Source organism: Phaseolus vulgaris, chromosome 4 (assembly GCF_051622355.1).
Source record: "Phaseolus vulgaris cultivar YP4 chromosome 4, ASM5162235v1, whole genome shotgun sequence".
Classification (NCBI taxonomy): Eukaryota; Viridiplantae; Streptophyta; class Magnoliopsida; order Fabales; family Fabaceae; genus Phaseolus; species Phaseolus vulgaris.
In genome coordinates this window covers 39,130,309-39,157,250 of record NC_143501.1, presented here as the reverse complement: position 1 = coordinate 39,157,250, position 26,942 = coordinate 39,130,309, and the positions used below count along the sequence as shown (strand labels likewise).

At 32.8% G+C, this 26,942-nt stretch overlaps 2 protein-coding genes across 3 annotated transcripts; both read left to right on the top strand.

Moving 5' to 3' along the window:
• Positions 1-1,032, top strand: LOC137837570 (heavy metal-associated isoprenylated plant protein 39). Of its 2 annotated transcripts, XM_068646596.2 has the most exons (3): positions 1-132; positions 309-384; positions 493-1,032. In XM_068646596.2, exons 1-3 carry the CDS (start codon positions 127-129, stop codon positions 732-734), a joined length of 324 nt encoding a protein of 107 aa, XP_068502697.1. In that variant the 5' UTR covers positions 1-126; the 3' UTR covers positions 735-1,032. The 2 variants fall into 2 exon arrangements, with proteins under 2 accessions (XP_068502697.1, XP_090157824.1); XM_090301698.1 differs by lacking the exon at positions 1-132 and having other exon boundaries at positions 145-384.
• Positions 1,033-25,214: 24,182 nt separating this feature from the next.
• Positions 25,215-26,116, top strand: LOC137837569 (heavy metal-associated isoprenylated plant protein 12). The gene is made up of 3 exons (XM_068646595.2): positions 25,215-25,345; positions 25,456-25,531; positions 25,656-26,116. The coding sequence occupies exons 1-3, from the start codon at positions 25,340-25,342 to the stop codon at positions 25,940-25,942; spliced, it is 369 nt and encodes a 122-aa protein (XP_068502696.1). The 5' UTR covers positions 25,215-25,339; the 3' UTR covers positions 25,943-26,116.
• The last annotated feature ends 826 nt before the right edge of the window (positions 26,117-26,942 follow it).

Below are 26,942 nucleotides of genomic sequence, written 5' to 3'. Positions count from 1 at the left end.
TATAAACACTCCTCATTTCACCCATATTTCTCACAACTTCCTTCAATTTGAAAAATATATAAAAAACCATCTCTTCTAATATTCCTTCACCAAGCTTAGCTCTCATCACAAGCAAGTTTTGAAACAATGAAGGTCAGAATATGAACCATTCTCTTTTATTTCCTCACCATTTCTTGACTTTTCTCTTATTACTCTGTGTTGTTTCCACTTGGGCTTGCATATATTATTTCCTTTCACTTTCATGTTTTGGATGCAAAAGTAATTTCTGGGTCTTAATTATCACTTCTTTGATGTTTGTTATGTCACAGAAAGTAGTGTTAAAGATGGACTTACATGATGATAAGATCAAGCGAAAAGCTATGAAGACAGCATCTGGCCTTTCTGGTATATATATCAAACTTTTCACTCTATACTACAACTTATACTTTTGTTTCAAGATCATTCTCTTCATGATTTTTTTTAAAATTAACTGTAATTTGAATTATTATGCAGGGATTGAATCAATTTCTGTTGACTTGAAAGACATGAAACTGGTGCTATTCGGTGAGATTGATCCAGTTAGTGCAGTGTCAAAGCTACGAAAATGGTGTCACACAGAATTAGTTTCAGTTGGACCAGCAAAAGAGGAGAAAGAGAAAGAGAAGGTGGATCCACCAAAAGCACCTGTTCCTGTTTACCAAACCTATCCCTTTTATTATTATCCTTATCAAATGGCACCACCACTGTATAATTAAAAGTAATAATTAGATTACATGTTTTGAAGAGCATCCTGTGTATACACTTGCTGTGTGTCATCATCCACTTAAATTTTAGAGTATTAGAAAGTTTGATGGAAAGTAATCCTTTTTGGTGTTATTGGTTTCACTCATGATTTTTGTGGTCTAGTAGACTCAAGACCATTGTGTGTCCAAGGTAGCAAAATGCAGTACTGTGATTAGTGTGTATGGTTAGACTATGTCATTTTGTAACAAATTTTTTATGCTTTGTTCATCATGTTGAATAAGATTTGAGCAGAAAATCTTTTCTTTTTAATACTTCTTTGAATCATTGGATTAAAAATCATCCTATAAGGTTTATTAGTACTTAGTAATTAATTATTATTGTTGAATATTCTGATTCATAATCTTTTCTTCCATTACTTTTTTTCATTCCAAAGGTCTTTTTATTAACAATAATAAAGAGATGATATATATATATACTAAATCCTTACGAATAAAAGAAATTAAGAGGATTCCTACCCTTATACAAGAATCAATTTCTGCATTAAAAGGAGAGGCAACCAAAAACAACAAAAACACAGACAAAAAAAATAAAATTATGAGTTGCCAAGTTGCTGCCAAATTATGCAGAAAAATCCTGCACGTAACCTTTTTGACAGCAAAGCAAAGGATGACCGTGTGCTAAGCTCTTTTAGTTCCCTGATGAAAGACTTTACCATGCATAAACCAGCAGTTGCTCAAAGTTTATCACCACAAAAAAGAGAGGAAACTTCCCAGATGTGCAGGTTGCTGGTCTAAAATGCTGCTGCTTCCTTTACATAGCTCCAGTAACCTGCAGATACCAAACAGAAACCAGATAAACTGCTCGAACCACCAGCAGCATCAACCAGCCTTCAAACACCATTCTACCATTTTCTCACGAACACAGTTGATTTGGCTCACCCTTCAATCTAGTTTTGCACCAACAACATTTCTGCTGCCAGTTCTTCTTTCAAGACCCCTTCCTCTTGGCTATAGAAAGTTCTGCATACACGGCACTTTATGCTACTCAACACAGCAGAAAAATTATTCAGAATTCTACTTGCACATTCTGCATAAATCACTTGGCTTAGTTCCCTACTTCACATAAGCTATGCCACGTTTCATTCCAACAGACCTGCTCCTTCCATTCTGCTCAGACTATGTTCACAACACTGATAAGATTCCACCCTGCATCAAAACTCCCATAGGAAAAAAACCTGTGTTGGTATATACGGTCCAATTATCACTGCTGCCTCCACATTGATTAAAGAAGATTCTTGTCTCCACTCGGTGCTACACTACTGCCCATCCTGATGACAAGAATTCTGCTAGATAGATTTGACCTTCTGCTGCACTAACCAGGCTCAACAAGATTATTTTCCTTTTGACAGCATCAGCACTACAAAATTAACAGCACCAGATTCTGCTGGAGGCACCAGTAATAACTGCAAAGATAGGTGCTGGAGGGCATTGCACCAGTTCTTTCTGCCAAGGAATAATACTCCCTAGCTCCACTTTTACCCCTTCACAAAGACAGATTGCACTCAGCGTAACCTACGCTACTGACGTTTCTAATTTCCACCCTCTTCAATATCTGCTGCCATCCCCTGCATCACTTAAATTGCTTCAAAACCACAGAACCTGTACCCTTCTAATTTACTTCCCTGTGACAGATCCTGATGGTCCACCTGCAGCTCTAGAATAAGACCAATGGCTTGGTCTTTTTTTATTTCTCCCACAGCTAACATCCAATTACTTATAGCTACTAATACATAGTAGTGGGTTCAGGACCCAATCCACAAATGAGAAGTTGAAGGTGTGTACCTTATACTTCATCCATAACCACGACTTTAGCTGGACCATCTGAAATATCTCTTCCGCATCTACCACCCCTTTTTAAAATAACAGAGTTTCTTTACTTCCAAATACATTTCACTATAGCTTCCCAAACACCTTTCCATACCAAATTTTGTTGATTTTGGCTTAATCTCAAGTCCCACATCGGTGGGTTCATTGTTTGGGAAGGAGGTTTGAGGGTTATAAATTAAACTTTCCTCCTTCACTGTTATATATTCCAATTTGTAATATCTTCTCCCATAATAATAAAAGTGGGTTGTTTCAGCTGTGCTCGGAGATTAGTCTAAATTGGCCGAACACCGTTAACAATTTTCTGGTGTGTTTTTTTCTCTTTATCTCTTTTATTATTCTGCTCTGTTTATTCAATATTATTTGTCGGGTAGCTCTGTTAGGGTTAGTGGGAAAATTACCCGTTTTTTCCAACAAGTGGTATCAAGAGCCGAAGGTTCACCTTGGGTTGTTTGAAATTATTTGTAATATTGAATACTATATTTTGAGTTTGTAATGACAAATCAAGAAGAAGAAGCGAAGGATGTATCCAGAGTGTCGGGTTCCTTGTCATCATGGTCGAGGTTCCCGGTGTCCACTTTGAAATTGGCGGTGGAAATATTTGATGGCACTAGACATTTTGGTATGTGGCAAGGAGAGGTCTTGGACTCTCTTTTTCAGCAGGGTCTTGATATTGCTATTGAAGGAGAGAAACCAGAAGAGGTAGAGGAGAAAGACTGGAGCATCATCAACCGGTTGGCATGCAGAACTATTCGATTCTGCCTGTCCAGAGAGCAGAAGTATGCTGTAAAAAATGAGACTTCTGTACACAAATTGTGGAAGGCATTGGAGGACAAGTTTCTGAAGAAGAGTGGTCAGAACAAGCTCCTGATGAAGAAAAGGTTGTTCCGATTTGACTACCAACAAGGTACTACTATGAATGCACACATCACTATGTTTAATCAATTAGTAGCAGACCTATTGAATTTAGATGTGAAGTTTGAGGATGAGGATTTGGCTTTGATGTTGTTATCATCTCTTCCTGATGAATTTGAACATTTGGAGACTACGCTCCTTCACGGGAAGGAGAATATGTCGTTAGATGCTGTTTGTTCTGCTTTATATAGTCATGAATTGAGAAAGCAGGATAAGATGAAAACCAAATCAACGACATCAGAAGAAGCATTGGTGGCAAGAGGTCGTCAGCAAAGCCAAACAAAGGGGAGAAGAGGGAGGTCTAAGTCTAAAGGTCGAGCCGTTGCCAAAGATGAGTGTGCTTTCTGTCATGAGAAAGGACACTGGAAGAAAGACTGTCCAAAACTGCAGAAGAAAGGGAAGACTCCGCAAGATGCAAATGTTGCAGAATGCAAAAATGATGTGGAATCAGATATCTCTTTAATTGTCTCGCTTTCAGCATCATCGTATCCAGATGAGTTGATATTGGATTCAGGTTGTACCTATCATATGTGTCCCATTCGGGAATGGTTCTTTGAATTTCAAGAACTCAATGGCGGGGTTGTTTACATTGGTAATGATAATCCATGTAAGACAGCTGGGATAGGTTCAATCAAGCTGCGGAATCATGATAGATCCACCAGAATTTTTGCGGGATGTACGGTACGTGCCAAAGTTGAAGAAGAATCTCATCTCATTGGGGGCTTTAGAATCTAAAGGCCTAGTTGTGACGATGCGAGATGGAATTCTTAAAGCAACTTCAGGAGCACTGGTGATGTTGAAAGGCGTGAGGAAGAACAATCTATATTACTATCAAGGTAGTGCAGTGGTGGGGACAGTAGCAGTAGCAACTTCTAGCACTAAGAAGGATGTCGAGGCAACGAAGTTGTGGCATATGAGGTTGGGACATGCTGGAGAGAAATCCTTGCAAATTCTTACCAAGCAGGGACTGTTGAAAGGTACGAAGGCTTGCAAACTTGAATTTTGTGAGCATTGTGTTCTGGGAAAACAACGAAGAGTGAAGTTTGGCACTGCAATTCACAATACCAAGGGTATTCTGGATTATGTGCATTCAGATGTGTGGGGACCTGCCAAGACTCCGTCAATTGGAGGTAGGCATTATTTTGTCACTTTTGTGAATGATTTTTCCAGGAGAGTTTGGGTGTTTATTATGAAGAACAAAAATGATGTGCTTGAAATTTTCCTTAAGTGGAAAGCTCAAGTTGAAAAGCAGACAAGAAGGAAGATTAAGGTTCTCCGACCAGACAATGGAGGAGAATACAAGAGTGATCTGTTCCTGAAGGTATGTCAAGATTGTGGCATAGTTCAGCACTTCACTGTTAGAAAAACACCACAACAGAATGGGGTGTCAGAGCGTATGAACAAGACACTTGTGGATAAAGTTCGTTGTATGTTTTCTAATGCTAAGTTAGGCAGAGAGTTTTGGGCTGAGGTTGTGACATACGCTCAACATCTCGTCAATCGTTTGCCATCATCTGCTATAAATGGCAAAACCCCGTTAGAGGTATGGTCTGGAAAACCTGCAACTGATTATGATTCTTTGCATGTTTTTGGTTCTATTGCATATTATCATGTGATTGAATCAAAGTTGGATCCACGGGCAAAGAAGGCTTTTTTCATGGGCTTTAGTCCTGGAGTGAAGGGATACCGTTTGTGGTGTCTAGAGGCAAAGAAGACGATTATCAGCAGGGATGTTACCTTTGATGAATCTTCCATGTTAAAGAAGGTAAATCCAGAAGGAGCTAATAGTACTCCACAACAGGTGGAGTGTGCCCGGCAGCAGGTGGAGTTTGAGCCGACAATGGTGATCCCAACACGAAATACCACAAGTGACTCTCCTATGGCAGAAGAAGAGTCAGATGAAGAAGAGGTTCCTACCCAAGAATCTCAACAGCAATCAGCGCCAATTGCAGTTAGAAGACAGAGACGAGATATTCAGAAGCCTGCTCGTTTTATGGATATGGTTGCCTATGCACTTCCAGTTGTTGATGACATTCCATCCACTTACCCAGAAGCCATTCTGAGTTCAGAGAGTGGTAATTGGGCAGGTGCGATGGAAAAGGAGATGCAGTCTTTGAAGAAGAACAAAACGTGGAAGCTGGCACAATTACCAAAAGGTAAGAAGGCAATTGGGTGCAAATGGGTATTTGCAAAGAAAGAAGGATTTCCTAATAAAGATGTTCGCTACAAGGCAAGGTTGGTTGCTAAAGGCTTTGCTTAGAGGGAGGGAATTGATTATAATGAGGTATTTTCTCCAGTTGTTAAACATTCCTCCATTCGAATTTTGTTGGCCTTGGTAGCACAGTTGAATTTGGAGCTTGCTCAACTTGATGTAAAGACCGCGTTCCTACATGGTGATTTGAAGGAGGAAATCTATATGACTCAACTAGAAGGATACAAGGTTGATGGTAAAGAAGATTGGGTTTGTAAACTTAGCAAATCGTTGTACGCACTGAAACAATCTCTGAGACAGTGGTACAAACGATTTGATAAGTTCATGAAGGATCAAAAGTACAAGAGAAGCAAATATGATCACTGTGTGTATTTGCGCAGACTTGAAGATGGTTCCTACATTTACTTACTCTTATATGTTGATGATATGCTGATTGCAACAAAGAGCCAAGTTGAGATTGACAGGTTAAAGGCTCAGTTGAGTAAAGAGTTCGAGATGAAGGATTTGGGGGAAGCCAAGAAGATTCTCGGCATGGAGATAAACAGGGACAGGGAGAGGGGAAAACTTTGGTTGTCACAGAAGCAGTATTTGTAGAAGGTACTACAACGTTTTGGTATACACGAAGATACAAAACCTGTAAGTACCCCACTTGCTCCTCCTTTGAAATTGAGTAGTTGTTTATCTCCGACGACTGATGAAGAACGAGAATACATGGCGAAAGTCCCATATGCAAATGCAGTTGGAAGCTTGATGTATGCAATGGTGTGTACAAAACCAGATATTTCACAAGCTGTGAGTGTTGTTAGCAGGTACATGCATAATCCAGGCAAGGGTCATTGGCAAGCTGTGAGATGGATTCTACGGTACCTCCAAAATACCTTAGATGTTGGATTGGCATTTGAGCAAGATGAATCACTTGGTCAATGCATAGTTGGATATTGTGATTCTGATTATGTAGGTGATTTGTATAAACGACGGTCTACAACTGGCTATTTGTTCACTTTAGCAAAAGCGCCAGTTAGTTGGAAGTCTATCTTGCAGTCTACGGTGGCTTTGTCTACGACAGAGACAGAGTATATGGCGATTACAGAGGCTGTGAAGGAAGCAATTTGGCTTCATGGGTTGCTTAAAGACTTGGGAGTTGGTCAGAAACAACTTGAGTTATATTCTGACAGTCAGAGTGCTATTCATTTAGCAAAGAATTAAGTCTTTCATGCACGGACGAAGCACATTGATGTTCGCTATCACTTTGTGCGTGAGATTCTCGAAGAATAGGAGATTGTTCTCCAGAAGATTCACGCTATGGAGAATCCTGCATATATCCTCACCAAGGTGGTTTCAAGGACCAAGTTTGAACACTGTTTAGACTTGGTTAATATCTTGCACATTTGAAGTTGGCGCCCGGAGGCGCAAATTTGAAGCACTGCAAAGTTTGTTTTTGTTATGTTTTGAGAATATTTGTTTTAGGTGGAACTTAAAATTAAGCCAAGGTGGAGATTTGTTGATTTTGGCTTAATCCCAAGTCCCACATCGGTGGGTTCATTGTTTGGGAAGGAGGTTTGAGGGTTATAAATTAAACTCTCCTCCTTCACTGTTATATATCCCAATTTGTAATATCTTCTTCCATAATAATAAAAGTGGGTTGTTTCAACTGTGCTCGGAGATTAGGCTAAATTGGCTGAACTCCTTTAACAATTTTCTTGTGTGTTTTTTTCTCTTTATTTCTTTTACTATTCCGCTCTGTTTATTCAATATTATTTGTCGGGTAGCTCTGTTAGGGTTCTGTTTTAGTGGGAAAATTACCCGTTTTTCCCAACAAATTTTGCTTACTACTTACCTTCGCCAAATGGAAATTCTCAAAGTGGGGCACAATGACCAAACACGCCGAGCATATTTGCACTCTAAAAATAGATGCTGACATGATTCTTCCATTGTCTGACACAATGCACATAAAGTTGTGTTCACTCCTCTCTTACTCAAACCCTCTCTTGTTGGGATTCTACCCAACAGTGCTGATATGAAATCAATAGCAAGATAGAGATGATTCTTTGACATTCTATGGAATCATCTTGAGTTGGATATGAGATAGGCACTTTAAGATAGAATTGGATCAATGTTCTATGTTTCAAGAACTCACCAAAACTTGCACCAAACACCAAACTCACATGGAAGACCCATTTCTTGCCAATTGAACCGATTAAAAGATGTAAAAATGCAAATGAACCGATTAAATTGCATAACAAATGAAATGAACCGATTAAAATGCTTCAAAACTGAAATGCACCGAACAAATCCAAGGAGAAAGAAGATGAACCGATTGAAACATGAAAAATAAGCAAGAACACCGAATAGAAAGCAAGAAAGGAACCTAAGACATGTTTAGGAATTCAAATAGGCACGGAAATGGAATGAGAAGATGGAGAAGAAAGAGGACTTATGTGGTTGCAGTTCTTGGTTGATGAACACGCCACTTGAAGTGTGAATGCTCCAAGATAAGTGTGCAATGCCGCCACTTGAGAGAACCAACGCACTCAAGATGAGACTAGGAAGAGGAGAAGACAAGTTCTCACTGCACTCAATCACCAATTTGGGAGAGTTTTGATACTACAAATTCCAAATCTGCATTATGAAGGACCTAAGCCCTCCTTTTATAGGAGCAAGGGCTGGTCATGAAGCTTACAAAACAAGCTAACCAAAAGTCCCTTCCATGCTATTCACTTCTAGCACCTAAAGTGAAGCATGAAGAGTCACCTTCTAGAAAATTCTAAACTAATGCCTAAAGATGCTTTTACAAAAGAGGTATCTAAGGTTTCCCTCTAAGCACCTTTCCTAAAAACTATGTATTTAAACATTCTATATTATTTACAAATTTATAAAAGAAACTATAAAGAGAGATATTTAAATGAAGCCTATTCTTGAAAGCTTGTAGACTTCTTTGGCTTTATGGCTTGATCCTCTCTTTATTTTATGTCTTCTTTTTAATTTTGAAAAGACTAGAAGGAAGAACTTCAAATGTGTAGGTGAATGACCTCTCCCTTCATTAATAAAAGGCTCCTTTATTTGATTCTCATCAAGTGCCCTCCATGCAGTAGTCGTTACATTGGGAAATGCTTTAGCCTTCCATAGGTTCTTAAACGCATCATGATAGGTACCTCTAACATGTTTAGTTAGGCTTTCATATGCTGAGTTCACAATGAACAACCATGATTCTTCAGACCTCCACATCTGGATATCCTTCTCTTCCCTATACATATTGGCCCTTGATATGTACATTAGAAGTTCTGATTCCATCAAGGATTCTCACTCAAATCTGACACGCCTCCACCTTAGACTCCACCGCCATACCGGATCTTCCCACTCACCTACAAATCCCACCTTTTGACCTTGATTTAATGACATAGAGAACAACCTAGGAAACATAGTTTTGAGGTTGATATTGTCGACCCACATATCCTCCCAGAATCTAGCCTTGTCTCCACCTCCTTGTTTCCAACTTAAGTCTTCTTAAAACCACCCATCTCCTCCTCCTTCCCTATATACTTTTGATAAGTTTCTCCACCACCAAGACTGATATTTCACTTGTTCTTGATAGTTTTGAAAATAATTTAAGAATTACGTAGAACTCTGTTTTAAGAAGTGAATTTTAAGCCTAATTCAAACTTACAAAACCAAAAGGTGAAGTTTACACTCACTTGTATACTATGAATTGGTCTTATCTCACACTGAGACCAGTCAACTTGTGGGTGGGGTAATATATTTATAGATGACGCAAACTCATTTATATACTATGAATTGAGCTTATCTCACACTAAGACCAGTCAACTCGTGGGTGAAGTAATATATTTGTAGGTGATATAAGTTTTGATACCATCTTAAGAAATAAACTTTAAGTCTAATCAAACCTTACAAAATTGACTTGTAAGTTGAGGTTTACACCTACTTATATATTATGAATTGGTCTTATCTCCAATTAGGAGTTGCAAAACGGGTTAGTCCAGCTCGCCCTGCCTATGACCCACCAGGTTGACAAATTAGACGGGTCAGACCAATACGGATTAGGGATTCAAAAAAGTGAACCGACCTCATCTAAGTGATGGGCTAATATGTTTTGCCATTCTCCAAGTGGGATCTTCAACACTACAAATTATTTGAATTTTTAAGTAAATCCGTAAACATTTTCCGCGTCCATAATAAATTAAAGAGGAGGACTCGATTAGAGATTAAATACAAGTTCAGAAATTCAATTTGAAAAAAAAAATAGATCAATTTAGAGAGATACGTTGTATTTCTTAATAAATTTTAAAGTATATGATCTGTTGAGCATGAGTATAAGAGAAAAATTAATCGTACTACGTCTGGTAACAATACTTAATCTACATAGGAATGTTAAATAATGTAAACTAATAATACACCTACATATACTACATTGGTAGAAATGGCAAAGCCTTGGTTTTCAAAATTAAAAAATGGTGAATGAAAAAACTTTCACTAATTCGCATAAGCGCATATAATGTAAAAAGAAACTCGGAATCAACTGGTGCGCATAGGCCATACTAATAACTTTGCAAATTGGATAAATGAAGAGGACTCAACAGGACATAGGAGCATCATGCAGCTGAAAAGGGGTGCAAATTTGAAAGTTATAGGTAAAGGAGAAAGTAGTACTATATTATGTTAAAAGGGAATATGTTTTTATTTATGTTATTTTTTCTAATGAAAATACAAATTCTCTAAATAATCTTATAATAAATTTATTAAATTTACATATTTTCTAATAATAACTATATTATAAATTACATTTAATTATTGGTCATTCAAATTTTTAAAACAAAACAAAAACGGATGACGATAATACCATGATTGTGATTTGGAATGAAATAATAACTATTACAGAAGTTAAGTTACATCAGCCAGCACTGAACGAAACAAAGCATGTCACTTGGTCTCAATGATCGATCGTTAGATAATTTTATAGAATTGAAATTATGTTTTAAATGTACTAAAAAAAATTAGCAGTACCAAAACCATCTCCAAAATTTGTCAATTACATCAATAATATTTATTATATTAAAAATATCATTAAATAAAAATTAATTTTAAATATAAAAATAATTATTTATTATATTAATTAAAATAAATATTATTTTAAAATTTAAAAAAAATATTAATATTTAAAATTATTGACTAAGTTTTAACTATCAACTATAAAATCTAAACTAAATGTAATTAATTAAATTTTAATTTAAAAAATAATTTATAAATTTTATTAATGATACAATTATTTTATATATTAATAATGTTTTTAATCTTTAAAATAATATCTAATTTAATTAATATAATAATTAATTATTTTTAATCTTTAAAATTAATTTTTATTTAATGAATAATTTTGATAGTGATTTAAGAGCATTTATGCGTGGAAGAAAAAATGGTGGAAAAGGGGAAGAAACAATACTAAAAGCAGAAATAATATTACTCCAACAGATTGAGAAATAATCCGTGGGAAGACAAAAAAAAAACTAGTATTTATCTTTGAGGGGTGTAACTAGGAAACACCACTATTTAATGTCATTTCCAGAACTGGGCCCTACGTTATGCACTTGTGCATTAAAAGTGAAAGAAAGGCTTCAACGACCACGAGTAAACGTCAAAAAGAAACCTTGACTAGACTGAAAGAATAGTCGTAATAAACATAACAAATTCTCTTACCACTTTCTAAGAAATATGAGTGAAGAAACTTTAGGGTTGTTAGAGGATGCAAAATTCATTGATCACACGCGGTTTGAGTTATAGCCTTTTTAAGTCATTGCGTCATTGCGCTTTTTCTCATATCATATTAAAGATGGAAAGGTTTTTTTTAATGATTAGAAAAAAAAACAAAGGGTTGTTAGAGGATTCAAACTCTTTTACATTCCTAAAAGCCTAAAAAAATATATATCCAAAAACACTTATTAATAGGTAAACTTTAAGTTTATCTCAACTTTAAAAAACCAACTTATAAGATGGGGTTTGCATTCGCTTATATACTATAAAATGTCATTATCACTAGTTGATGTGGGATCTTCAAAACATTCTTTTCATGTTGAGACTGTCAACTCAAGCATGAGACTATATACTTATAGATGGTCCAATAGCGGCTCGATAACTGGTGACCTGATAAGCCCTACAAACTTTCACTTGGATATGCTCTAAATGACTTTAATATCATATTAAGAAATGAACTTTTAAACTTAACTTAACCTTATAAAACTGGCTTATAAGGTGAGATTTACATCCACTTATATACTTGAAATGTCATAATCAATGGTTGATGTGAGATCTTCAACACTTATATCAAGTTTAAGCAACACATTTGGAGACCATATCAAAACCAGTTACATTTTAACCTCCCCTAAACCCCTCCAAAACTTAACTGAGCATTTAAAATAGTTGTTCCTGAATTTACCAAAATATGTTGTTTATCCTTTGTTCATCATAATTCATCCCCTAAAGTTGTTAAAGTCTTACGGCTTCTTATACACACCTCTTTCAAAGATTGTTTTTGTCACTAAAATTGTTTAGCCTTTAATAGAATCATAATTCAGCTTCACAAGAAATAATTTATCTCTATTTTGTAACAAAGATAGTTTTAATCTAAATTTGTTCACAATTTGTCCTAACCCTTGGTTCTCTTGTTATCCTCTTTAGACATTTGTGATCCATAATCCCACTGATAATTCATTGTTGATGATATTTTGTGAAATTCCTGCTTCAATGATAGCATGTGCTCTCCCATTGTTGTTGCAACTGAGACGCATCTCCTCCGATCACAAATATATACCAATACCACCAAATCATACTAGTTTAAATTGTTAGTTCTGGTTCTTAAATAAACCTCTACAAAATTGCACCAAATCATTTATATAACCTTTCTAGCAAGCACAATTACTATCATGCACATGTTTGTTTTATATCGCTAGTTATTCAATCTAATTTATCCATAAACAAAATCCTACCCTTATTCTTGTTTGCATCATAACTGCAATATTAACTTTTTATTGGTTTCAAACATGTTATCAATAAACCAATTCGAGAATGAAAATGACACTTTTGCATCTTCACCGGTTATCTAAGACCAAACATTTAATTGGGCTATTGAAAAAAAAAATCTTAGCATCTACTCTTTCATTTCTAAAAACAATTCAACTCCTTTCTCTTCATATACAAATGTCACCCGATACACCACCAGAGCATGTTTCCTTTTCTAATACCATCATAAGTGTAAATTGTTTAAGAATTATCACACTTATCCCCTGTAGTCCCAGTTACTCTGCAATTAAAAGAGAGATGGTTGATTGACTTGTCTTTTTTAAAACACTTCACACATAACTTACAACCTATTTTGATCTTCCTTTTGTACAAATTATCCTTTGAGGTCACTCTATTTTGTAACACTCTCCATGTCAAGATCTGAGTTGAAGGTAGGGCTCTTATTTTCCAAAATTTCTCATACATTTATCTTTCTCCCCCACTTACTTCATTTTATAATTTCTTCAAAGCAATCTTAACTGTATAACTAAATGTCTTGTCCTCTTTCCAACACCATTTATTCTCTCTCTTTCTATTCAAAGTTTGTTTTTGAATCTCTAGCATCAATGAAGTAACTTGACCCATTTTTCATTCAAATCACTCTCTTCTCCACTCTAATTTCCATTCTCATATATCCAACTTCTACAAAATCTATAAGTTGCTTCTTTACTATTTGTAATTGCATATAGTCTTGGGTACCTCTCTTTAAGCGGAATGTTTCATGCCCACCTATCTTCACAAAATCTTATGTCCTTTCCTGATCCTATTTTTCATACAATATTGTCATCAAGATAGTCTCTCATTCTCTCATAAGAAAAAAATTTCTAATATATATCATATGTAATGAGTCTTGTCTATCATCACTATTGTTATTTAAACTCTTCCAACTCCCATATTTAGACTTTAGTATCTAGTTCCACAATCCTTTTTTCTTCATTCCTAATCTCCATTTCCATTTACCTGACAGTTCCATAATAAACAAGCTTATATCTTTTACACCTAATCCTCCTTCCTCCTTTGGCTTACACACATTTTGCAATTAATTCATGCTATCCTCCTACCTTCACTCCCCCAACCCTATAAAAAGTTCCTTTGAATTTTCTTAATTGTTTTCTTTGTAACACCCAGAAATATAACTAATTATTATTATACAAGTTCTACAGGTTTCTATACAAGCTTAAAGTATTTCAAAAAGGTTCCTAATACATGATTATGACTTATATAAATACAATACTTACAATACAAAGCTCAAAATAACATCCTAAAGCCCTTCAGACTATCCTGCACCTGTATAATCATTTGCTCGTGTACATAATACATTCATTGCAGTTCACAACACAACAAGAAGAGCAAGGGTACGCCAGTGAAAATAAAATTTTATAATATATACAATTCAATCAAAAGAGCAAACCAAATTACATGGATCAATTTCTCAATTATTCAATCTTCTTCAAATCCCAATATAAAACAATCACACAGATCCCACATGGATCTACACATCCAGGATATTCAACAAACAAAATAACAATTGACGTCTTCCGAAAGACCCGTATTAAATAAGTCCTACCACAGACTAACACCTGATTCAATACTCAAAGCTTAGATTATGAGCGAATCCAAGAGAAAGGATCAGGGTAAATTCAATACAACCACCCAAGTCGTGCATCTCATATGTGCGTGAACTCCCCCATCAACTTCTCACCACTTGATATCTTAGTCTATGTGACTTAGATCGTCAGTGAAGCTATGAGATCTCTGTTACCACATAGGCAGTAATACTTAATACATAAACAAACATCAATTCATACATTATCCCAAATGTATGACTTCAATTTCATACAATTTTCATCATACAATATCATTCAAAACGTAATCCACAACATTCAAAAGCCTATTTAACATAAAAAAAAAACTTAAATACTAAACCATCAAAATCCAATATCTCTACAAGTTTAAACAATATATAAACAAACAACACAATATATAAACAAATAACATCCCAACAAGATAAATTGAATTTTGGGACCACGTCCCTCCACATCCAAATCTTTTAGCCTAGGTTACTATTGAAAGTTAAAGTTAACTTCTCTCACCTTAATTTTTTTATTTCCAAGCAACCTTTAGAATTTTATCCTCTTAGTCTGGATAAGCTTCAAGATATAAGGGCCTAATGCAAGTTATTCAAACAAAACAAAAATTCAGTGTATAGTATAATAAGTTGAAAGGATTACTTTTCTTAATTGATCCCATCAAGATTGGTGACTAAATCCTAAGAAAAAACAGAAAATAAAGGATCTTGAGAGCAAATATAAACTTACTCTGTTTGATAATCTATCGGGGAGGAATGTTCCTTAACTCCTCAACTACAGCATGGTGCGATCAGATTTTGAAATAGATGATGTATGGAATGAGAAAAGAAGAGAGAAGGGAGAGAGTTGGAGAGAGAGAAAAAAATAACTAAGTAGGGGGGCCTAGTGTGTCTTAAGGGGCTACATTCTCTGCGATTATAGGTAGTTTATAAAAAGGTAAAATAAAATAAAGGTAGAGAAGTAAGTACAAATTTTATTAGGCTAACTCTTACACCAAAGGAAAGATATTTTCCTTTTCACTTTACTAACCTATTCTTGATTTTGTTTATTATTCCTTTCCAAAATATGTTTTTTTTCTTTTGGTTTCCCCTTAGTATCATTCCCAAATAAGTGAATGGAATATTCATAATAACACAATTTAGTATTGATGCAAACCTATGTACCATATTTGTCTCCACTCACATCCCTCCAATCCTACTCTTAAGGTAGTTCACCTTAAGCCTATAAGTTAACTCAAAGCATCTCAAAACAGTTTTCAGCACCACGATGTTTTGAGTTATTGTTTTGAAAATAAAAGAGTGTCATATGAGCATTGTAGCATATCCATTATGACCTCTTTTCCTCCTACTTGTATACCTTCTAGTAATTGTTTTTTCTATGTTTGTCTTACATTTCCCACAAATCCTTCAGCTACTATTAGGTACAAAAATGGTGCTAAGGATCTTCTTGTTGTCTAATTCCTTTTTTTAGTTTAAATTTATCCATTGGACTACCATTTACAAGGACGAATATAGTTGAGGATTTCGGACATTCTTTCATCCATTAGATCCATTTTGGAGCAAAATCTTAATCTCCCTAACATGTAATATATGAAATTTCAACTCACAAAGTTGTTTTCTCATAATTTACCTTTACAAAGATACAACTTCTTTTTTTCGTCCCTTTCCTTTATTACTTCATTTTCTACTAAAACACTATTCATTAACTATTAAGGAAATAATAATTATCAAATTATATGCAATTATTGTATGCAATATTTGATGATATTGTACCCAATTATATGCAATTAATTTAATAATTATAGAATCTCATGATTAGTATCCTACCTAATTAGATTGTAATTTGGGAGAGAGACTATATATTTCCTATACATGAGTGATGTAATATACACATAAGAGAATAAGAAACATCTCTTCTTCTTACCATTTTTTATCATTTTCTTATATGGTATCAGAGCACCGATCTTGGTGCCCTGACAACCTCTCCATTTTTATTCCCTAAATAAAAAATCATGTCTGACAAAGAAGGCACCAGTAACGAGTCCGATAGAAACCTCGTACAACGCTTCAGTGCCGAGCAAATTCAGCAATTGGCAAGGGCTATTTACTCGCTCAACAATAACGGTAAAAGTGACACGTTTGTTATTACAAGGTATTTTGCCCACTATTGACATTGACTTACCCACTCCTGTCCAACATTCACTCGATCAACCTTCTTCTCTTACTCATCACAATGCACCTGAACCTCCATCAAACCAACCTTTTTCTCCTACTCGTCACAATACACCTGAACCTCCATCAAACCAACTCTCTTCTCCTACTCGTCACAATGCACCTGAACCTCCATCAAACCAACCTTCTTCTCCTACTCGTCATAATACACCTGAACCTCCAGTAGACCAACCTTCTTCTCCCATGCCAAGAAGTTTAGCACCCATTACCAAACCTTCTCCAACCGACCTTCCTGTTCGACGATCCAGTCGCACATCAACCCAACCTTCCTGGCTTCAAGACTACGTAACGGGATCCCAAGCCAATCATTCGACCACTGCCCAAGACCGACCGAATGGAACCAGGTATCCTATGCATCATTTTCTTTCTAATTCACGATTTTCTTCTACACATAGTGCATATCTTGCTAACATTACAGCCACCAAAGAACCTCACACTTATGCTCAAGCTATCCTTGATCCAAATTGGCAAAAAGCAATGGACGAAGAGCTTTCCGCCTTGCAGCTAAATCAAACGTGGACCTTGACACCGTTACCCGCTGGGCAGAAACCCATCGGATGCAAATGGGTCTATAAAATAAAGTACAACTCAAATGGTAGCGTCGACAGATATAAGGCGCGCCTTATCGCAAAGGGGTACACTCAAATTGAAGGTGTCGACTATTCTGAAACTTTTTCACCAACAGCAAAATTAACAACTTTGAGGTGTCTCCTCACCATTGCAGCAGCCAGAAATTGGTTTACTCACCAACTAGATGTGCAAAATGCCTTCTTACATGGCACATTGCATGAAATTATTTACATGGACTTGCCACCCGGACATCATCGACAGGGGGAGAACATTGTATGTCGACTCAACAAATCCCTTTATGGTCTCAAACAAGCATCTCGAACATGGTTTTCAACATTTTCTCATGTGATTAAATCTATAGGATTTCAACAATCCAAGACAGATTACTCTCTATTCACAAGACAGAATAACTCATCATTTACTGCCCTTTTGATTTATGTGGATGATATTCTTTTGACAGAAAATGATTTGACAGAAATTCAGCGTGTTAAAGATTGTTTATTACAACAATTTTGCATTAAAGATCTTGGAGACCTAAAATATTTTCTAGGGATTGAATTTTCTCGTTCCAAAGCTGGTATTTACATGTCCCAAAGAAAATATGCGCTTGATATTTTGCAGGATACGGGACTCACAGGTGCTCGTCCAGACAAATTTCAAATGGAACAATACCTAAAACTCACACCAAACGATGGAGAGTTATTAAAGGATCCAGTCAAATACAGGCGACTCGTGGGACGACTGATATACCTCACGGTTACTCGGCCTGACATAGCATTTTCGGTTCGGACCCTAAGTCAATATATACAGGATCCACGGAAACCTCATTGGGATGCCGCAATTCGAGTCCTAAAGTACATCTAAGGATCACCAGGACAAGGATTGTTATTGCCATCCGAAAACAATCTGACATTGACAGCTTATTGCGACTCAGACTGGGGAGGTTGTCAGACAACTCGGAGATCAGTATCTGGATATTGCATTTTTCTTGGTTCCTCTATTATCTCATGGAAATCAAAAAAACAGACAAACGTATCAAGATCATCAGCGGAAGCAGAATACCGCGCAATGGCCAATACTTGTTTGGAGATAGTTTGGTTGTGATATCTGTTGCAGGATTTAAAGGTGTCATGTAACTTGCCAGCTCAACTTTTCTGTGACAATCAAGCGGCATTACATATAGCAGCAAACCCAGTATTTCATGAACGCACAAAACACATTGAGATAGATTGCCACATTGTGCGAGAAAAATTACAAGCTGGGATAATCAGTCCTTCATATGTACCGACACAGTATCAGCTCGCATATATTTTTACGAAGGCATTGGGCAAGGAACGATTTTTGACGCTACGACAGAAGTTGGGGGTTCTTGATCTTCACCTACCAACTTGAGGGGAGTATTAAGGAAATAATAATTATCAAATTATATGCAATTATTGTATGCAATATTTGATGATATTGTACCCAATTATATGCAATTAATTTAATAATTATAGAATCTCATGATTAGTATCCTACCTAATTAGATTGTAATTTGGGAGAGAGAAACTCCCTATATATTTCCTATACATGAGTGATGTAATATACACATAAGAGAATAAGAAACATCTCTTCTTCTTACCATTTTTTATCATTTTCTTATATTAACCCCTACCCTCTCTAAAAGAAGACTGTTTTTTATCAATAACATTTTTCAACCTTAAGATAATTTCTTGGGTATTATCTTGTACATACATCCTACCAACAAAATAGGTATATAGTCATGTAGTTGTTGTGGGTTTTCTATATTGGGAATGGAAATAAGTGTTTAAAACCTTTGAGTTTAAAAATGAGATAAACTCAATCCAACTTAACAAGTAAATATTCTAAAATGATATTCATTATAAGTTGCACACTAGTGATATTGTGATGGAAATCAAGTTAAATTACAATTTAGCTTATTATTTTGTTGAGGAAAAAAAGTTACTAGTTATATTCTTTTTGTTTAGTGATAAATACTCAATCGGATAATCTTATACAAACTTGGTATGCTTGAGGAAAATTGACCTCAATCGTGAATATAAAAAAAACATAGAAGCAAACATTTATGGATAAGAAAGAATACCAAGCAACACAATAACTTGAATGCTCTAACTAGGCAATTTCAAACATAGAGAAAAACCTATATGTTGGTACAATTTTGAAAAATATATATTTTAAAACATGCACATATATTAGGTAAGCATATCTATCTATAAAAATTTGAACTTCAATTCATAGTTACATGACACTCGGTAATTTTGCTACAGACAAACACTATTATTGGGACGAAATGTAAGTATATTGCTCAATTTCAATAACTCTTATCACAATTCACTAGTAAAGGAAAATTAAAAACTATCTCCTACTATTTCAACTAAGCTTACCTCATTGGCTCCTACACGCCTTTCTGTGCAATTGTGACTAAACAATAATTGGTGAAATCTCAAACATTAACACAATGATGGTCAAAACTAGACTCTCACGATCAAACCAGTGTCTCTCTTTTTTACCCTAATAAATGCATGAATAGCATCATTGAGTTTTCGCGGAGTTTTACGGTTATAATTTGTTTCCACTTGAGCTTGTATATTTAACTACAATTTTATTTCATGTTTTAAAGGGAAAATTAAGTAATTAATTACAATGTTCTAACAGCTCTTTGATATGTTGTGTAACAAAGGTAATAATGTTAAAGGTGGATTTATATGATGATAGAATCATGCAAAAAGCTAAGAAGATAGTATATGTCCTTTGAGGTATCTAAATTTTAATCCTACTACAACTTCGCTCTTGTGTGGAGAAAGAAAATCCTTATCTACAGAGTTAAGGATTCATTGATTTTTTAACAAAAAATTCAAGAAGAAATATTCGTTATTGACAGAAAGACAAGAAATTGATCTTATCTAAGCTAAAGACTTCACATAGGTTTCAATTGGACCAGAAAAAGTGGACAAGGAGAAAGTTTCACCAAAAGTATAGCCTTCATTATTGTATGTGGCACCACAATAGTCAAGTTCATCAAGAACAAACATTATTATAAAAAATTATTAAATAAAAATTAATTTTAGAAATAAAATAATTAGTTATTGTTTGACTAAATTAAAAATTATTTTATAAATTAAAAATATTATTGGTAAAGTAGTTTTTATTATTAATAAAAAATTATAAACTAGTTTTTAAATCAGTATCTAATCATTAGTTACTAATTACTTTATATTATAAATTAGTGTGTATTAGTCTTTTAGAGACTAATCTAGAATATAAAATATTATTAGCTAAAATTTTAGTAGCTAATTTAGATATAATTTAGAAATCAGTTTAGAAATTTTTATTAATAATATAAATTACTTTATATACTAATAATTTTTTAATCTTTAAAATAATATTTAATTTAGTATAGTGACTAATTATTTTTTGTCTCTAAATTTGGTTGCTATTTAATGATTTTCTTGTAGTGCAAAAGAAAGTATTTTCCTTCCAACTTCTAAAAACATATCTTCGTTCTGTTCGAAGTTTTGGTCTTATTGAAGAAGTTTTACAAGGTCTAGAATTCCTACAAGATTTCTTTCTCACTATTTGAGAAACCCAAAATCGCTCCGATAAAGAAGACAAAGAGGTTGAATCGGGTGAAGACACCCAAAGCTTTGAAGAAGAAAGCCGCAAGAAGAAGAAATTTGTGGTGGTGGTGACAACCTCTAGAGGAGGGAAACTAAAACATTTGAGTCGGGTGAAAATCCTCAAGACCATGAAGAAGAAGCCCAATTTAACAATGTATAAAAAAAGCAAGAACACTCTTATATCCCAAGAGCACTCTAAAATTAGAAAATGAAATGAAATCAACATATTCTACACATGGACAATCCCAACTTTAACGTTATTTAGAGTCGTTTTGGTTAACACTACACAGACTACATATAATTGACCTTCAAAATCGACACTAGTAATTTAGTGTGTATAAATAATAAAATTCATTATCACTACAAGAAAATAATTAAATAACAAATAATTTTAAAAACAAAAAGTAATTAGTTACTAAGTTAGATATTATTTTATAAACTAAAATACTATTGGCATTTAAATTAGTTTCTATTAATAATAAAAATTTATAAATCAATTTCTAAATTGATATTTAACATATTTACTAAAGTTTTAGCTACTAATTTCTTTAGATTCTAAATTAATCACTATAAAGATTAATTTAGAATCTCAAATATATAGTAGTTAAACATTGATAGCTAATGTTAGATACAAATTTATAAACTAACTTATAAATTTTTTATTAATAATAGAAACTACTTTAGATACTAATAGTTTTTTAACTTATAAAAATAATATCTAACTTAATAAATATAGTAGCTAATTATTTTTTGTCTCTAAAACTAGTTGTTATTTAATAATTTTCTTGTAGGACATGTGTAGCACAAATTTAATATATATATCCATCAACGTTGATTTTTAGTAGTTTGAATCGATTTTTTAATATTGTTAATTTTCTTGGTATGATTAGAAATATACAATTATGTAAAATCTTTTAGAAAATTGATGGGTTAATCAAACCAATAATTACCAAAATTTGAATGAAGAATGTTCTCTTAATACTTATTACCATTAGAAATTAAAATCATCTATATTTTATCAATATTCCTGTCCAACGTATCTATATAACAATAATGTAAAATACAACTTCCACTTCAATAATTGATTATACTATTATAAATGGATTTGTCTAACTTTTCAAAAGAAACTAAAAAGAAGAATTGTCTTCGTCTTATAAGAAGTATTCATCACCACTCAAAGCCAGGTACATGATTGATTACTCTTTTTTTTTTCATCCAATACTAATATATTTGGTTTAAGAAAGAAAACATAGAGAGAGAAAGCATTAAAAAGAAAAAAGAAAATAGTTAAGATTTTAGAAAATGGTTTGATTGTGTATAAAAAGTGAAAGGATAAAGGAAATAAAAATGTTAATTATATACGCAAAATGACATAAATATTTGTTGTAGAAAATATAAAAAGCTAGGATAATTTACTCTATTTATTATGACTACAAATCTTTGATTTTTTTCTCTCTCAAGTTTGAGATGAATGCTATGTGAGTGGGAACTATGTTGTTTTTATTGTTTTTAGTCTTCTTTTTTTCTCTTCATTTTGAAACCAAAGGAATTGGTTTTCTTTCTTTCATTAATCAATATTAAATGCTAATTTAAATAAATATAAAAATCAATATGTGAGTGATATTTTCATCTTTTTCTGCATTAATCCTCATTCTCTTTTTATCCAGTTATATATATATATATTAAGTCATTCTTTATTTTTCCTAAAAGCAAAAAATTACAGTAGACTTGGTCTTTATTTCTTTTGGTATAAGACTCTCCCTTCTCACTACAAAATCATTTTTTTTTTTAAGAAAGCAAAGAAAAAAAAAATAGAGAAAAAAAAAATTAAAAGCGAGATGCTTTTAATGCTGTTTGGTCGTCTGGAGAGTGAAACAGAATAAAATATTAAAATATTAAAATATTAAAATATTAAAATATTAAAATATTAAAATATTAAAATATTAAAATATTAAAATATTAAAATATTAAAATATTAAAATATTAAAATATTAAAATATTAAAATATTTTCCCTACTAGAAAAGTATATCAAATGAGGATGTTTTCCTTTATTTTACCAACTCATCTCTCTCTTTCATTTTTTTTTTTAAATTTTGATCATTCTTTAATTTACTCAATTTTCTAAATCCTAAAGATTGCATTAGACATTGTTTTGTTTTCTTTCCCTAATTTTTATTTTTGTGAAATGTCTTCAAAAGAAAAGAAAGAAAACCTTAAAAAAATTAAGAATCGACGCATGGTATGAAATAGGAATATGACAACAGATTTTAAAAAAAACAAGAAATAACAAAAGCCTTCAATGATTACACTTTTTTGTAACATTCATGGATGGGTTCACTTTGCACTCTCGAAGTAGACAAGCACGCATTGGGACACAACAATAACACGCTTTCTGCCACGTCAATACTCTAACAAACTAACTTTCTATTATCACCAAAGACCATTTTATTTTATTTTACTTGGGTTAAAAAAACATACGTTCATTACTATTCCACTCAATTTTTTTATGTAAATATGATATTTTTATTTTTATTTCTCCATTTTTTATTTATTTATTTTCATTCATTTAAAAGAATCATTTTCTTATATCTCTCCACTAGTAAAATCTTTTATAATTTTAACAGTAATGGCCATGTTATGATGTGTTGCGTGTTATATAAATAAAATTATCAGATCAAAGATACTCACGTTGATGTTATTACAAGATAAAATAAAAAGAACAATATATTTATAGGAAATTATAAAATAAAACGTAACATAATTGCATAGACTAACAATAAAAAATAATATATTTATAAAAATAATAAATTTAAAGAGACTAAAACAATAATATATTTACAACTAATAAAATAAAAATACCATATTTATAAAAAGATAGAGTAAATGTTTTTACTTATTCTTTTGTTTCATCATCCTGTTTTTTTCATTCTACCCATTAAAACTAGTAAATGTTGACATCATTGCAGCAACTCAAAGGTTTAACAATCATCACATCATCATTATTTAATGTTTATCTTGTTGTTTTGTAAATGAAGCACCATGTACTGTCAGTTTCTCGAATGCTTTAGAAATTTTTTTAAAAAGGCCTTCAATTATTACACTCTTTATATGATATTAAGATTTATTTGATTTCCCACTTTCTTTGAAGGAACTATAGGGTAGGTAAAGTATGCAAATTTAGAAGTGTGTTTGAATGAACGAAGTACTGTTCCTTCGGATCAAAAAATGAGTTAGGGTAGTGATATGGGGTCCTTATTTGTCCACGCTCTATTTTTGTAATATAATTAAAAAATGGCTGAATTTTTAAAACATAATTTTTTATTATATATAATTAAAATATTAAATATATTTTTTTAGTTTTTAATACATTTAAATTATTGTGATTTCTTAATAAACCTTAAATAAATCAAAAAACTTTAATCGAAAAGTTAAAACAGAAAATGTTAAACAAACACATGTTTGAAAACACACAAATATAATAATTTAATTTAAAATTTACGTAATTTAATAACCTAAAGATAAACAAACTATCTACGAAATTTGGTAGACGTCTAAGTGGAGATGGACTATCATCGTCATTGTTTTCTTCATCATTATCGTCAGATGAAATATCAAACTTCATAGAAAGCATTGTGGATGATAACAATGTATGGTACAAATTTGATGAAATGCAGAGGGTGGTGTAATTATTGAAGTACCAAACATTTGTGATGGATCAAAGAAAAAATATTTCTGTATGATGAAAAATTGATGTAGATTGATAAAATTTGCTGTAAAAAAATTGAATAGACATATTGCAATGGTGGTCCATAAAGCTAAACATTTATGATGATTGATTGAGAGTGAATTGAAGTTGGACTTATTCAGTCAAAAAAATATTTTATAAAAAATTAATTTTATTTAAATATATAAAAAAAAATTATAAATAGTAAATTAAACTTATCTAGTTTCCTATTATTTTTAATTTTAAATATTAAAAACATATATTAAAATTATTACATATTAAAAATTATTATTATGAAATATATGAATTCTAGGTTTTGTATTTTTTAATTTTTTTTTAGTTTTATATATTATTATATATTATAAAATTAGAACACGTATACGAAATCGTATATTTCATGTACGATTTTTTTTTAAATCATAACTGTTATTGGCGATTTTAACATTCATTAAACGTATTTCATTCTGACAATTTACCAATTTCGGGAAAAAAAAATTATACTACTTTATCCTTGAAGTAATCTTGTTTTCTGCAAGAATTTGGTGACACGGTTTACTTCACCGTGTGTGGCCCAACAAATTGTTCTGTAATGATTTGACTCCACTTGACTTTGTCTCTCAGTGCCACCATATGCTACTATAAATATTACTCAATCTCAACCATTCTTATCACATCTTCATCTACAAAATAAAAATCACTTCCTACAATATTCCAACCCAGATACCCTTTTGGCCTTCCTTCGCCAAACAATTCTTGCTTTAACTCAGAAGAAAGCTTTAACAACAATGAAGGTCAGAAATAAACTCTCTTGCTTGTGATGATACGAATAACCCTCCTTTCATGTTTAGAACTTAGAAGTAATCATTGGATCTTAATAACTCTTTGATTTGTTCTTTCACAGAAAGTAGTGTTGAAGGTGGACTTACATGGTGATAGAATCAAGCAAAAAGCTATGCAGACAGCATCTGGTCTTTCAGGTCTCGAATTTCTATCCCTGCTACAATGATTTTGTTCCAAGAAAACAAAATCAATAACATCGTACTGTGTCAAGTATGCAATGATTTTTAGCAAAACTAATAATCTTAGTTGTTTTAACTGCAGGGATTGAATCAGTTTCTGTTGATGTGAAAGACATGAAATTGATCTTGTTGGGTGACATTGATCCAGTGAATGCAGTGTCGAAGCTGCGAAAGTTATGTCATACTGAAATAGTTTCTGTTGGACCAGCAAAAGAGGAGAAAGGTAAGGTAGAGCCACCAAAATTACCAGTTCCTCAGAAACTCAGTGAAGCTTATTATCCCATTTATTATCAGATGACACCACAGTATAGTCAAAGTTACTATGGCACAAGTTACGATGAAAATCCTAATGGTTGTGTAATTTGCTAAAGTAAACATAGAAAAGGTTGGTTTTATTAGTATTTTGCATGATCATAGATTGAAGATTATGGTGTGTACAAGGTAGTAATTAAATATTATGTACACTGTAATTGCTGTGTGGTGTATGATTAGACTTTGTCTTTTTGTATCTTATAATAAATTGTAAGAAAGCTTATGGAAGCAGACCCACAAAAAGTCTACAAAGTCTACACCTAACAAGGATCTAGATTCCTAACCTATTGGGATATGCTGGTGATATATTAACCCTCTCAAGAGATATACTTCTTAATAAATTAATATTTTATTTTATTTTTTAATTTAAAAACATTATTATATTATTACAAACCATGCCAAATATATGTATTTTAAACAGTATCAATAAAACTTTTCTCATTGGAATAGGATGAGGGGAAAAAAATTATGTTTATTAATTAACATGGTAAAAAAAAAGAAAATACCAATATATTATGTCTGTGATGATCGACAACGTGGGGAGTGTGGAAATTTTGACATCACAGCCACAGTAAAATTGAATAAAAAGGCCTTCAATTTCCGTTTTTTTTCAAAATTTCCGTTAATTCACTTTTGAATGACATGTTAGTTAGATGGTGCAAAATTAAAGATGAAACCGTCTTCGCCACCTTTTTTTAGTATAACCAATTCTATTACTGAGTCTTGAAGAAGATTTGGGTTGACTTGACTTCATTATATTATATAATAGCACTCGCAAAATAAAAAGTTGCGAATTGATTTAGAATAATTTGAAAAGAAATTTAATAGAGTGACATGATTTAAAAAAGTAATTAATATTACTAGAGAATTTATAGTATATTGAGTTAATTGAATTATAGAAGGTTAATAGTTTATTTTTTAATATAATGTTAAAATTATCGTTACGTATATTTTTTTTAACTTTTTTTTTTCAAATGTCACTATTTTTATTTTTATTGTTTTTAACTTTTCTTATCAGGTACTATTTCTACTTTTAAATATTTATAAAATTGTAGTG